At 38.7% G+C, this 16,099-nt stretch overlaps 1 protein-coding gene across 5 annotated transcripts in view; it reads left to right on the forward strand.

Moving 5' to 3' along the window:
• The window catches only part of LOC131954404 (cholesterol 7-desaturase nvd), a 28,771-nt gene extending 12,698 nt beyond the window's left edge, over positions 1-16,073 (forward strand). For all 5 annotated transcript variants that reach the window (XM_059318050.1, XM_059318049.1, XM_059318052.1 and 2 more), the window contains exons 3-7: positions 6,157-6,345; positions 8,913-9,091; positions 9,617-9,862; positions 10,661-10,834; positions 11,558-16,073. In XM_059318050.1, the coding sequence (XP_059174033.1) occupies positions 6,157-6,345; positions 8,913-9,091; positions 9,617-9,862; positions 10,661-10,834; positions 11,558-11,722 (953 nt within the window). In that variant the 3' untranslated portion in view covers positions 11,723-16,073. The remainder of the gene's footprint in view (positions 1-6,156; positions 6,346-8,912; positions 9,092-9,616; positions 9,863-10,660; positions 10,835-11,557) is intronic.
• The last annotated feature ends 26 nt before the right edge of the window (positions 16,074-16,099 follow it).

The following is a 16,099-nucleotide window of genomic DNA, read 5'->3' on the forward strand; positions in this document are numbered from 1 at the left end:
TTTGACATCAGATTTAAAAATTTTGGGGGTTTGGGGTAGGGGGTCGTATCATGTCGTGATTTTAGCTATTACTACATATGTATTCTTATGTGAAGTTTTTTTAAAAAATGAAATCAAGTAGGCCCTACGTAAATTATTCATCAAAATGCAATATCTGTAAAAAGTTCTTTAATTTTTCATTAGTAAAATTTCATACCTATAGTCATTGATGAGAATAGTTGTGGGCACTCTCAAGCGGAATAGAGATTTGTGTCTGATTACAAGTCTAGCTGACCCAAGTAGCTGATCTAAATCTAGCTGACCAAAGCTAGTGACCAAATCTAGTATTATACACTTTGGAGAGGGGGGGAATTAGATTTGACCAAAACTTTGGTCAGCAAGACGGCTAGTCAACTGGGGACTTATCGATCGGACACAATTTTGTGGGTTCGTTTCGATTTGACACCATTTTGGGGGTTCGTTTCCCTTTCATCCGGTGCTAGAGCCTTGACGTGGCTTTGCAGCTTGTGTACCTTGACCCCCTCCCCAGAGCTATACCAGCGGAAGTATAAACTCCTGGCTGGTTCAACCAAGCAACGAAGATCTGTGTAGGTAGGGGTCAGAGGAAAGCTAGGACCCTGGTCCTCTAGGTTGGGGGTTGAACATAAGGCCAGCAACCTTATAAAAAAGAATCTAAATATGTTAAAGAAACCGATTTAGAAAGTCAGATATCAAAGTATGTTAAATGGGAGCTTTTCAATATAACGGACTATTTTTGGGGAATTGTCGGGAAAGTTGAAGTTGACAAAGACGGAAATTGAGTTAACTTTCCGAGGACGACCCATGTGCCCTGACGGAAAAAGCCGACGGCGTTGAGGCTAATGTCCATGTCGACTGTCAGGATTCTTGTGTTGGCTGTGGTCATTACATGTCATAAGTAGCCATGACGTACACTGTTACATAATAGATTTTATGTAAGGCATGCCTTTAAGTAAAGTTCCCTATCAAACATGACGGTCAATGGGGCAAGTGAAGTAGAGTTCCCTGTTTCTGTGACCTCGGCGTATGAAGAGATAGTGTGGTCAGCACTATGCCCAGCCGCCTTTACTTTTCCTAATGTCATTGGCGTGATTTATATTTAACGTGGCTTTGGGTTTAGATAAAAAATAGACATCGAGTCAAAGCCCAGACATGTGGAAGTCTAAAGTGGGGGGGCGGGGGGTCAAGACATGTGACGGGCAGGTGCTATGGGACAGCAGGGTGTGGAAGGAACTGAGCCTCAGTTGTCTCCTTCCTGCTGATAAGATGGTGACAGGCTAAAAATAACCTTGTCACATGACCTGTGTATTGCATGAGTATACACGATGGCGTCAGTACCACCGTCACCCCATTTTTATCAGCGCGAGAGGCATTAGGTGGGTCGATCACGTGGACCGATCACGTGGTACGTGTATTGAGCAACTCTTCTTTTTTTAGACGTAAGAGCGAGATAATCTCTTGTCTTTTTTAAGTCCAGATAAAAATCTTGTCAAAGTGTAGATAACCATCTTGTTAATGACATGATTTTAAAACGGACGTCTACACTAGACTACGTTGCTTGAATCACGTAGCGCCATTCAATATCTACAGCTATTGCGTGACATGGGTGACTTGTGTCGGCCTAAAGTCTCTAAACGTTTTTTTTTTAATGCTACTGTAAGCATAACTTAGGAGACTAATGGGGAGGGGTGGGTGGGTATTGGGGGGGGGGGGGGGGGTCAGTTGTGACTTGGTATCACAGTGACGTGCGTATAAAAGAAAGAAATTGACCCACTAATACCCAACGAAAACGCTATATAATATTTTCTAGGGACGACTAACTATTATTTTATATCACATTTCTTTGAATCTACCCCACACCCCACTTCTCTCTACACACGCATACCACAAGGACACAAACAAAAAGGAAACTAAAACTAGTCAGGTAATCACATTGAGTCGCTGTAGTTCCGTATGGTATGCAGAAAGCTGAAAACATTCTCCAACTTTTTAATAAACCGGTCCCATTTCACTGAGCCCGTTCTTTCTAGTCAATGGGGGGATTGGGGGGGGGGGGGGGGCTCTCCAAGGGAGGACACCGATACTCGTAGTATTAATGGCCTTCCGTCTTACAAACACGGGGGGGGGGGGGGGGGGTGCTGCAGGATTAAAGTATATATATATATATATATATATATACATATACATATACACACACACACACACGCATATATATATATATATATATATATATATATATATATATATATATATATATATATATATATATATATATATATATATATATATATATATATATATATATAGGGTGCGAAAATCATCTCTGTTCTGATTCACCCAAGCTGTCTGTACCACAACTCTGTAGTAACCAAGGAATTCATCGTGTCTCAGACCAGGATCCTTGGTGTTTGCTGTAATATTAAATGTCATCATTACATTCCCGCCGTAACCTTGAGCATTTTTCTCACTTGTTAAAATCTGTGTCAACAGGTTGTACGGGATGGGAATGGGGGGAGGGGGGTCTCGTTACTTTGGGTTAGAGGCATGGGTTACATCATTTTACCAGCCGATAGAACTGGTTTTTTACACATAACTGGTCACGTGAAGTCAGTGAGATCTGTACCTCAGGGATCTCATTTGTTCACGTGTAGCACAGGGATCCCATTTGGTCACGTGTACCTCAGGGATCCCATTTTGTCACGTGACTGTACCACAGGGGTCCCAGCAAGTCGGTAGATTTGGTCACGTGACATGTGATCTGTACCGCTGGGATCAAGTCCCGCCATTTACTCTATTGTAACGGTTCAGTGGTTTTGTCCTGTACTGCCAACACTGCTTGCAATGCTTTCATTGAGTGACGCGCTGGTATTTGGTGTTTGTGTGTGGGGGGGGGGGGGGGGGGCGGAATCTATTGAAACTGTGAAGTAATTATGTTCGTAAAGCGGATCGAGCACTAGGATGTGTAAATTTCCAATGTTGTATCATTGAGAAAGATTTAGACTAGTTAGAAACGTGAACATGTCTAGCTACTATAGCTGAAGGCTGGGGGTTGTGGCTGTGTGGATGGGTGTGTGGATTGTTGCGGAAGATGTTTGGTAGGACGGAAGATGTTCGGTAGGACGGAAGATGTTCGGTAGGACGGAAGATGTTCGGTAGGACGGAAGATGTTCGGTAGGACGGAAGATGTTCGGTAGGACGGAAGATGTTCACCATTTGTGAACGATTCGCTAAACTGTCTAGTGAATAACGATTCAGCCAATCCACTGTTTGATTCTTGCCATCTCACGCAACAACCAGACCAATGTCCAGCACTTGAACTAATTATGTAACTATGTCACACTAGGTTGTTTTTCCAGTGACCTTTTTTTTTATCTCGGTGCTCGTCACAGTGGCGTGATCAAACACGCAACCTTTGACCCCTATTGCGTCACGTTTCTAGCTTCCTTCTACACAGGATGTAGTCTCCATAACTTTTCCATTTTTTTCTGTCGACACTTTGTATTTGAACAAAAGAAAAATGATTTTTTACCGATAAAATCCCCCTCCCTTCCACACCACCTTTACATGATAAGTTTAAAATGCTGTCCACGCGCTATCTCCACACCTTGTATATCCTGCTGATACCTGACCTTGTCGTCTATCTTGATGTACCATTTCCTGTACTAGTGTTGTTGTACTACATTCGATAGCGATACGATGGGTTTTCTTTTCCTGGGTACCACATGGTATTTTAGTTGGTAAGAACGGCCACACCCAAGGCATATACACCCCAGGGTATCTAGGCTACACCCCAGGACATGTCATATACACCCCAGGTTATTTACACCCCAGGTCATATACACCCCAGGTCCTATACACCCCAGGTCCTATACACCCCAGGGCATCACCCCAGGTCATATACACCCTAGGGTATCTAGGCTATACTCCATCAACAACACCCCAGGTCATGTACACCCCAGGTCATATTCACCCCAGGACATATCTTCTCCTCTTTTCTTACTAAATTCGCTGACACTGATCAAACAACTGTAAAGTGTCCACTTATAGAGCGGCTCCAACCATTAGTCTAAGCCAGGGGTCTCCAAACTACGGCCCGCGGGCCGGATGCGGCCCGCGAGGTCATTTTATCCGGCCCGCGACTATCTTTTTGTCCACTAAATAAATAATTGTTGGAGGTGGCTGAGGAGCTTTGGACAGAAAATTCAAAACTATTTAAAATGTAGCTTTGTCTGCAAATACAATTACTCGTCGTGTTGCAGACATTGGTGAAAACATAGTGACTCTAATAGCGAAAAATTCAAGGAAGTTCAGCCATTTTTCAATTGCAATGGATGAGTCGCTGGACAGCTGTTCCATCTCTCAACTGCTTGTGTTCATTAGAGGTGTGGATGAAGACATGAACATAACACAAGAGCTGGCTTCCCTACATATAATGTATGACACTGTTACCGGAGAGGATATCTAACCATAGATAGTTCAGAGACAAACACAAAAACGCAAGATTTACCATATTTCACATCAGTAAGATTGCTAATTTTGCGAGAAAATTCTGAGCAGAGTATCTAAGAAAAGAAATAAGTGACTTCCTGATAGTAAAGGAAAGTCACAGCCATTTTTGTCTGATGAAGAGTGGGTATAGAAATTGGCCTCTGCTGCAGACATAACTAGTCATTTAAATTTTCTGAACCTAAAACGACAACAGAGTGAAATCTAGTTTCAGATCTATACATCCACCTAAAGGCCTTTAGATACAAACTTGTCATGTTTTTTGGAACAAGTACAAGCTAACAACTTGACACACTCTCGGCAGTGCAAGGTTTTTATGGCTGAAACAACAACTGAGTTCCCCACGTAATTTACATACGAGATCAGTTTCAATAGCGGTTTTCAGTAGCGGTTTTCTGACTTGGATTCATAGGCAGAAGAAGTGAGACTGTTTCAAAGCCCATTTGAAGCAAATGTGGCCAGTTGCAAAGATGAACTGCAGCTGGATGTCATTGAATTGCAAGAAAATGACTTCCTTAGAGACACGATCAAAGAAGGGCGGATGGGTTTTCATACGTTTTTGCACAAAGAAGACTTTCCTAACATTAAAACTTTTGCATCTAAGTACCTTTCAAATTTTCGAACAACATACCTGTGTGAACAAACATTTTCAAGAATGAAATACGTGAAGAACAATTTAAGAGCAAACGTGGACCTCGGGTAAAGGGGGGGGGGGGATGGACATTTGAAATTTGTATATATTTCTATATAAATTATATTTCGTTGGGGAGGGTGGGGCAGTAGAGGTTCTTCGGGTGAGGGGGGGGGGGGCACGACCCTTAAGAGATGCCTTAAAGAAACTCTGGCCCCCGAACTGATATTTGATAGTTAATGCGGCCCTCTGGCTGAAAAGTTTGGAGACCCCTGGTCTAAGCCGTCTGACCTGTCTGTTCATACGTGTCTGTGTCACGTTGTTCTCGTTATGTCTAAATCTACACCAACCACAAATCTACACTAACCCCAAATCTACACAAACCACAAATCTAAACCAACCACAAATCTAATCCTAACTCAAGTCATTGTTTTAGCCCTAACCCTTAAAACTATTTATAAATCGTTATCGGCGATACCCGCTTTACAAATTTGTGCCAGTACCCGAGGGCCAAATCGATAAGGCAATAACAAATATTACACGACTTTCTCTGACCACCCCAACCTACTTACACGCATACACATAATACACATGTCCGCGCATAATATACATACCCGCATATAATACACATGCCCGCACACAATACACATGCCCGCACACAATACACATGCCCACACACATCCAAAATACACATGCCCACACACAATTCACATGCCCGCACACATCCACAATTCACATGCCCGCACAAACCCATAATTCATATGCCCGCACACATCCACAATTCACATGCCCGCACAAACCCATAATTCATATGCACGCACTCATCCACAATTCACATGCCCGCACACATCCACAATTCACATGCCCGCACACATCCACAATTCACATGCCCGCACACATCCACAATTCATATGCCCGCACACACCCACTCCCACACATCCACACACCGGCACCCACACCCCGCCCCACCCTGTTTACAATTAACCTTGTCCACTCCCCAGGCCAGAACCTGGCTGTGTTCAGGGACGAGAAGGGGAACGTCTACGCCCTGGACGCCTACTGCCCCCACATGGGCGCCAACATGGCTGCCGGTGGACGCGTCATTGGCAACTGTCTCGAGTGTCCCTTCCACGCCTGGAAGTTTCGAGGCGACGACGGCAAGTGTGTCGGTATACCCTACACCGACAAAAGTAAGTGGTTTCATTGTATAGCTAGTGGCACTGTCGGTTGGGTTGTAACTGCCCATGCGGCACCGTCATTTCCTATAGGCTTTAGTAATAGTTCTATAGGCTGTAGGTTGTCTACAATAAAAACAAATTAGATAATTCTGAAGTCTCTTTATAACAATTTACTTTTCGTGTGGCAAAATCAAGCACAGGACTTCGAGGTGCCTAGTTGCGCCACCGATATGTAGTAGATGGTTAAGGCCAGTAGCGTACGCAGGGGGGGGGGGAGCAGGGGGAGCGGCCGCTCCCCCTCTGGCCATTTTCAGCAAAGTGGCGCCTTTTTGGAAACTTTTTATACTCAAAGTTTTAAATATGATATTTGTTAAAAAAAATATTTTTGGTCGGCACATCTATGTAAATTACAAGATTTCTTTTCATGCAGCAATTAAGCATTATTGAACTAGTCTAGTAGTGTCTACGTTTGCGACACGTATTAATAGTTCCATCAGTTTGTCATTCTAAAAATAACCATTACGATGCATTGCAATGTTTAAAAAAACCTCTACGGGTAGTACCACTTGGCAAGAGGGGTGTTAAGTTTAAGGCAACTGTATAATGCATTTGCTTACGAATAATTGAATTAGAAAATGTTATACATAAAACTTCACACATAATTACTTTATATATACAGTTTGAATCGTGTGATTAATTTTAAAAAATACAATACAGAAACAAATACAACTGATGTGGCACCTCTATTTAAATTTACTTATGAGCAAACTGCGAAAATAGTGGGGACATTTTGACAAGGTCAACAACAGTTACAACCCCCCCCCCTCCCCCATGGACCCCTCTGTAAAAAATATTGTCATAATACCACTGCTAGTTATTTAAATCTATTTCTGTAATATATATTTGTGTAATATATATGTATGTTTAGAACAGTCATCTAAAAACTGACGCTATATTCACTCTGAGTTGGTTATCTCCCCCCCCCCCACCTCACCACCATAATTGTGTAGAGCGACATTAATGTCACATCTAGGTGTACACTGGGTTGGATAATTGACCTAAAGTGACCGGACAGTGGTGAATGAAGTTGAACACCCCCCCCCCCCCAACCCACCCGAACTGATCTGTTAAGTAGGCGTACATGTAGAAAAACGCGTAATGATGTACCAAAGTACCATGTCGCCAGAAAATTAGCTTTTTAAACGTAAAACTCTGTGAATATTGTTTTTGCAATTACCAGTAAAAAGATGTGTGATCAATACAGTGATCTAACCCATACCTATCACTATGTTAAAAATGATCTTTAAAGAACACAAACAAGCAGTAGTTAATTAAAAATATATGATCTGAACTAAAAAAGGCCGAAATTTAGTTAAATGTAGGCTGTTATTCCGAATGTTTATCTATTATATCGAAAAGCGTGGTTTTATACCAACTCTGATTTTAAAAACTTTCATTATGCTGTAATACTATAGCATATATGATGACGATATATTAAATTCTGATTATAGACAAAAACATTTTGTAAACACGAATAGTGTTAAACAATTTCATTATATTCTAAAGTAATTATTTATTTGTTTTGACATTTATAATTAAATGTGTAGATATATACATATTTATATTAAGAGAGTTATAATTTCCCATATTTCACTTGTCTTAAATAATTTCCCAGGCATTATTATGTAAGAAATTTTTTTTACAAGAATTACAAAACAGATTGTGTTACGTTCATTGTTTTTGGTTGTAGTGTATATATATATATATATATATATATATATATATATATATATATATATATATATATATATATTTGTTTAGATTGATACAATTTTTGTTTTGTCGGCCTACATTGTGTGTTTTTTCTTATTTTTTCAGAGAGTTACTTTCAATTTATTTTACATCATAACGAAGTAATGACATACAGCTAGTAATTATATATATATATATATATATATATATATATATATATATATATATATATATATATATATATATATATATATATATATATCGTATATAGAACGGAATAAAAATTCGGCGCCTTTTTTGCTCTTTTCGCTCCCCCTACAACGAAAACCTGGATACGCCTCTGGTTAAGGCGAATGATTAATTTTAATTCAAGTGAATAAGTGCTTTAGGACATAGTGCTGACCACACTATCCCTTCATATGCCGAGGTCTATGAATCAGATGTACTCTACTTCATCTGCCCCTTTTGTCTTGGGCACGAACGGGATTAAAAAGTCAGTAGTTATTCGTAGACCTACGTGATTTTTTTTTTTTTTCGTTTCATGCGTATGGACGAAGAAGGGTAGGCCTAACTACGAAAAAAATTCCTAATGCGGTGGTTAGCCTATATTTTATTCAAGATCAGAATAATGAATTTCAGGCTTCCCCAAAAGTTATGGAATAGTCAAGGTCAACAAAAAATAGGCAACCAACACTAGAATTGCCCCCTCCCCCAAGTTACCTTGTATTTTACATCTGTTTATTCGAGTACTAATTTTTTCCATCTAATTTAAGTATTTTACGTTGATAATATCTTGTGTTAACTTGATACGACAATTTGTTTCCCAGTCCCAGACATAGCCCGGGTCAAGTCGTGGTCAGTGAAGGAAACCCTGGGGTGGGTCTTCATATGGCACCACGCTGAGGGACTGGACCCGGTGTGGAACATTCCAGACGTGGATGAGGTGGATAACGGATCGTGGACCTACAGGGGCAGGACGGAACATCACATCAATGCTCATATAGAGGTGAGTAGACCTTCACAGGACGGAACATCACATCAATGCTCATATAGAGGTCAGCACATGTGTGTTCAGAGGCGTAGTGGGGGGTACATATGTCACCGGGCGCCGACCTTTGGGGGGCGCGATAAAGTGGGTTGGAAAAACTAATTGAAAGTTTGAAGGGGGGGGGGGTGCAAATTGAAAGGTTGTTTCAGAGGGGGGTGCCAAATTGAAAGTTTGTCCCCGGGCGCCGGGAAGGGTCGCTACGCCTGTGTGTTTAGTCTTGAACTAACTGGCTAAGTGTGTTTTTGAACTAATTAACATGGATTTATTCTGGCAACAGATGTGTTCAGCATCTTTTTATGAGTTTTTTTTTAGTGGGCCTTTACATTTCCTGGGGAATTTGGCTAATTAACAAAGCTGGATTTTTTTGTTTCTCTTCTGATCTCTACACCACACTTTTTTAATGACACATTGTCATCACATCTGTGATGCCCCCTCTGTTTCATGGTTAGAAGATCCCTGATGACCCCTCTGTTTCTTATCCAGGAAATCCCTGAGAATGGTGCTGATGTGGTCCACCTTGGTCACGTCCACGGGCCAGTGGTCACTGCAGGCAATGACCTGAGGACCATGTGGAACAAACGCTGGGCATTTGCAAGCCATCACTGGACAGCAGCCTGGGAACCACTGCCAGAACCTGATGGACACATTGGTCAGCTCAAACTGACCCATAAGTTGAGCTTGTTTGGGTTCATGCTCACAATCTTGGACTTGAATGTTGTAGCACAGCAGGTGAGTACGGGCTTAGAAAGTACTGGGTTAGAAAGTACTGGGTTAGAAAGTACTGGGTTAGAAAGTACTGGGTTAGAAAGTAATGGGTTAGAAAGTACTGGGTAGAAAGTACTGGGTTAGAAAGTACTGGGTTAGAAAGTACTGGGTTAGAAAGTACTGGGTTAGAAAGTACTGGGTTAGAAAGTACTGGGTTAGAAAGTAATGGGTTAGAAAGTACTGGGTTAGAAAGTACTGGGTTAGAAAGTGTTGGGCTAGAAAGTACAGGGTTAGAAAGTACTGGGTTAGAAAGTACTGGGTTAGAAAGTACTGGGTTAGAAAGTACTGGGTTAGAAAGTACTGGGTTATAAAGTACTGGGTTATAAAGTACTGAGTTAGAAAGTAATGGGTTAGAAAGTAATGGGTTAGAAAGTACTGGGTTAGAAAGTACTGGGTTGATGAAAAGTAATATTTTTATACTACTGTAATAGAAAAGTACTATGTTAGATGATACGGTATTTAAAAGTGCTATGGTGGAGACTTTATTTGATCAATGATGCCAAAATACAGAGTTAATTCTAAAAAAGAAGTTCAGTCTCTTAAATATTTTAGATGACACATTTAGAACAAATAAAATGTCAGACAAACTCAGCTAAAAATATAACAGAACACTTGAACAAAGAACAATATATAAACCAACAAAGCCACTAGATCCAACTTTACAACTCTACACGTATTGTTAACAGACAGTTCATTCATATAATTTGATGGAAATAAACCTGCCCATATGAACATGTTATAAGTTTTATTTTCTCTGTACAGACAGGACCTGGAATTGTGATCCTCAAGTTTGACAGTTTTTTTGGCAAGGGCATGTACTTCCAGACTGTGACACCACAGGCTCCGCTGGTACAGAGGGTTGTCCACCACATCTGGGTCAACCGCTGGATGCCAACCTGTGTTGCCAAGTTCTTGCTTCTTTCTGAGGCCCTACAGGTTGGTGTTGTGGGTTGGTGGTGTGTGTGGTTGGCATTTTGTGTGGTTGGTGATTTTTTGTTAACAGTTTTGTGTGGTTGGTGGTATGTGTGGTTGGTGGTGTGTGTGGTTGGTGATATTTTGTTAAGTTTTGTGTGGTTGTTGGTATGTGTGGTTGGTAGTATGTGTGGTTGGTGGTATGTGTGGTTGGTGGTGTGTGTGGTTGGTGGTATGTGTGGTTGGTGGTATGTGTGGTTGACAGTTCATGTGGTTGGTATTTTGTGTGGTTGGTGATATTTTGTTAAGTTTTGTGTGGTTGGTGGTATGTGTGGTTGGTGGTATGTGTGGTTGGTGGTATGTGTGGTTGGCGGTGTGTGTGTGGTTGACAGTTCATGTGGTTGGTGTTTTGAGTGTTGTCGTATTTGTAAAGGATTTCATGTTAATGTTTTATGTTGTCATTTGTGTTGCAAGCTCTGTTTTTATTCTTCTTTATAACTTATGGAGCAACATGGATTACATTATTTGTGTTACGTACAACATATTTATAAAAACATACATAAATTGAGTTATGTTGTGTAAAAAAAAGTTGGTTTTATTGTAACAATTGGCATATTTCCTCATATTATTATTGATTTCCTGTGTGTTCTGGCATATTTCCTCATATTATTATTGATTTCCTGTGTGTTCTGGCATATTTTCTCATATTATTATTGATTACCTGTGTGTTCTGATGTTTTTCCCCAGGTGGAAAGAGATATAATGATCTGGAATAACAAGCAGTATGAGGGTCGGCCATTGTTTGTCAAGTCTAAAGAAGACACATTGATATCCAAACACAGGCGTTGGTACTCACAGTTCTACTCTGAAAATAGCCCTCGTGTTTTTCAAAAAGATGGATTGGATTTTTAACTGAATGAAATGTTAAAGCCGCTGCTTTTTAAAAAAAAATGGATTCCACATGCACTGATGGTTTTAGCTGTGCTTAAGTTGACTTGTGATAGATTTTGGCTTGGGAGATTCACAGAGACTAGGTTTGCATCATAGGAAATTCCAATTTGTGAAAAATTAATTTTAAACAAATAATTTTTACTTCACAACATAATAACGCACCAAGTATAATGTTGAATTCCAATAATAATAATATTTCACAAGCCAGTATTATCTCATAACTTTAATCATAATAAGCATGTTGATATTACCAAACCATATTTGTTGTTGTGAAGGGGTTGAGAAGATTGTGATACTTTATAATTTCACATAACATAAACAAGTTTTACAGATTCATACGCATACACTTTTCAAAAGTTTCATGTATTTGAGTCCAAAATAGCTCTCCAGTCACATCTCAAAAGTTGAGATGTTTTGTTCAGTGTGAAGTTTGTGTCATTTCTCATGCCACTTCAAGTTTTTGATTGCTTGTTATTTGTAGCCTCCATCCTTGTGATATTTGTCCTGAACTGCTTGAAGACTGATACTTCTTGTGATTGTTATTCTTTCAAACAAAATGGTCATGTAAAAATATTGAAGAACAAATTTTTATTTTGCTGTGCAGCAACAATAATTTTTTAAAAATAGTTTTCCCAACTTACAATTTATTTTTAAAGAAAACAACTGTGATTTTTATTGTTTTGCAAAGCATTTCAACTATTAGTTGTTTATGCTATTAACCCTCCATTGCTGAAGATCACCTTGACACTGATATTTATTACAAACATTAGAATTTTGACATTGGAGGGTTAAAGTATATCTGCCTTAAAGCCTAACAGAGGCTTTTGAAAACCCATTTTAACTTAGATACAGACTTGCCACATAAGTAAATGGGTTAAATTTGTCCACATTTCATTCAGCTGAATGATAAAATTATTGAAATTGTGATGACATCAAAAAATATTATTTGCATGAAAAATGAACTAAAAGCTAAATACTATAAATAATTTTCAATAATTATGGTATTAAATGTTTCAGTTCAATTCATAATGCAAAAGAAATGTTTTGTGTGACTAAGATGAGAGAGGAAAGTAGATGTTTTGTCACTTTCTCAAAGCCTTTCTGTGTGAATTTTCTTTGTGAACACTATTTATGAATTTAATATTTATATCAATATTTTACAAAGTGAGCAATTAATTTCAAAACTGATATGATAATCCAAAAGCTTTCTGTGGAGAAGACATGGTTTTTTTTTTATCTTTGACCTAGATTTAAACCAAAGATTCACCTTTACAAGAAAACTTGAGAAGCCCTACACCAGAGACGCTCTCAAACCCTAAATGTATCTAAATCTTGCTGCAGTAGTTGCAGCAGTTGAAAAATGGTTTAAAATACCAATAATTCTGCTGGGAAATGCATGTTAAGTATATGGGTGACAAAAATTCTAATCAAACATTCCATGACTAAACTTCTTTTTTCTGGTGCTAAGAATTCAATGAAAAATGAAGATGAGAGAATAAGTATGCTAATCAAAATAAAGTGAGTCAGCTTTGATTACATGTGGTAATAATTTTGGTGCCTTCTCTCCTTACTAGATTTATGGGTGGACACATTTTTAAAGATTGTGTCCTAACTCTTCGCATTGGAAGAGAAAAACTGCTGTTCTGTGTATCTCTAATTGGCCAATCATTTGTTGTTCTGTTTTAAAAGCTGGTTACAAATCTAAATGCCTTTTTTGTGCATTGTGATTCAAATTAAGCAACATATCCATTTTTATAAAGAATGTACTGATTTTGTATATAATTTACATGTAAAAAAAATATTTTGTTCCATTATATATTGTGATTACATGTTCAAGTAATATTACAATGGTATTCCCACCCCATTTCAAACTAACATAAATGAAATTTTGTATTCCAATTTTTGCTGTGTATGATGCTCATGCTGACTACTCATCTCCCTTCCTAGTTGTAATGACCAATTTGCCATGACTAAATACCCAATTAGGCTGTGGTTTCCAAACTTCTTACTGTGCTTCCCATAATAAACACCAAAAATAAAACCCCTCTCATCCCAGACTTTTTATTTATAATTAGTTTCTGCACATCAAAGCAAGGTACCCTCCCCTTGGTAAAACAATTTTGAAGCTGAAAAAATTTACCACAATGGGATGGGATCAATGATAGTATTAGTGATCCTATCTCATTGTGGGATACATTTGAAAATATATTTCTGGCAACTTTTCTTTTTTAAACTGTAAGCCTATGTATTTATTATGTGAAATGTTTTTTTATTATATAGATAGATTTCTTTGAAACTTTATCTGGCCCACTTAGGTCAGATCCTTGCCTCCCAGTATGGAAACCACTGCAATGAGGTGATTTTTTAAACAGCGAACATTCCTGTACATAATTATATATTGTGATCTTTCTTATAGCAGTGGATGTTCCTGTAACTGATATCAATGCTGTGCTTCACTATTTATTGCTAAGTAATTTTATTTCAATCTGACTAATCAAATTTAAAAACATTGATAATATGTGTGACAATGTAAAAAAAAACAAATTAATTAATTTCTAACCTTTTCAATCAACAGTGTGTATATAAAATTGTACAGACATTTATTTTTTAAATTCTTTTTATTTTTTAAATAATTTTTTTGATCTCCATGCATAATGTTTTGTAAGCTGACATTTTTCATGTGTACCCAAACTCACGCAGTGTGAAGAAAGTAACTTTGTAATCTAGCAATATTTAAATAATTTTAAAAAGACGATGTTTTGGTAGAAATGTCAAATAGCTACTTAAGGTGTGGTGTTTCTTTCTATTCACAAGTCAGTAAATTATAGAGTGATGGTTTTGTGTTCATCAAGTCAATGGCTTCATGACATTTTGTTTTAAGTCTAAGGCTAACTTGAAGGACAGTGGCATAGGGATGTTAGGGAATCCATAATGGAGTAACAACCCTTCTGATAGCTGTCTTGTGTTAGCTACATCTATTGACAATGGTGAGTTTGTGTAGGTTTCACCACCCACAGCTGGAAGTCGTGCTACAAAATCCTGGCTACTCTACAGTCTTGGAGTAACACGGGCTACTGACTCTGGATTGTTTTAATAAAATTGTAAGCCTAGCTACACTGAAATAACTGAGGCAGAAATTGTTTGAAATGTGCAGCTTTTAGTTGTAGTCCTGCAGGTAGTGACTGAAACATAGAGACAGGTTTTACTTAACTTGTGGTGGCTGTAGTGTTTTAAAATAAGAGAAATTCATCAGAGCCAGACTGACCAATCAGAGCCTGACTGACTGACCAATCAGAGCCCGACTGACCTATCAGAGCCCGACTGACCAATCAGAGCCCAACTGACCAATCAGAGCCAGACTGACCAATCAGAGCCCAACTGACCAATCAGAGCCAGATTGACCAATCAGAGCCCGACTGACCAATCAGAGCCCGACTGACCAATCAGAATTGACTTGCATGTCTGAGACTTCAGTGAACCAGTTATTTCATCCAACACTGGTGATAAATCTATACTCCATGTCTTTCATTGTCCTGTTTGTTTTACACATTTGTACACATTAATTTAAAGATAAGCTGTGCAGGTATAGTGCTGAAGGGTGGGGGTCTCAGGACTCCGAAATGACTTTTACGTCCAAAGTAGTATCTTAAAACCACCATACCATTTTATGCTCTCAAAAACACACATTTAAATAGAGCATGTGTCTAAAACAATTTTTTAAACCAACTTCCTTCTCCTCAAATGTATTTCTACCAACACCACTGCCAATTTTCCAAACACTACTTAGGAGAAGAAGCCATCACCAGCTTCCCCCCTGTTCTTCCACACCCCCCCCCCCCTTATGTTCCTCAACTAAAGTAACATGCTCAAAGAACACTTGTGCAGATAGTACCTATAGTTTTAGTCAAGTCACAATGTGTTGTCCACTGATTGCCTGTTAGCCCAGCAGTTTGGTGAGAGATCATATCTGTTTCACAGTAGCACCTTTTCAACCCTAGGAAAATGGTAGCTAGTTTTGTTTACTTTCATTTTCTTTAAATTTATTGTAGTAGGCTAGATTTATTCACGCCTTTTAAAAAATTGTTGTACCCAACTTGAAAAAAATATGTACTGTCAAGCTAAATATTATTTATTTTAAAAAAGCATTTCCTAATTCAGAGGATTTTTTAAGAAAAATCAACAGTCCATTTAGGGAGCCACTAGTCAGACATGGGAGTTTTCTACTCTACACTGAAGTTGTATCTATTTTATAAACCTTTCAAAGCTCAAAGTTGTGAATGTAACAATGACATGTATTTTGCTACAATTTTAATTAAATAAAGCTTGTAATTCAAATGT

This window comes from Physella acuta, unplaced genomic scaffold (assembly GCF_028476545.2).
Source record: "Physella acuta isolate Inbredline_101_S28 unplaced genomic scaffold, ASM2847654v3 ptg000995l, whole genome shotgun sequence".
In the NCBI taxonomy this organism is placed as follows: Eukaryota; Metazoa; Mollusca; class Gastropoda; family Physidae; genus Physella; species Physella acuta.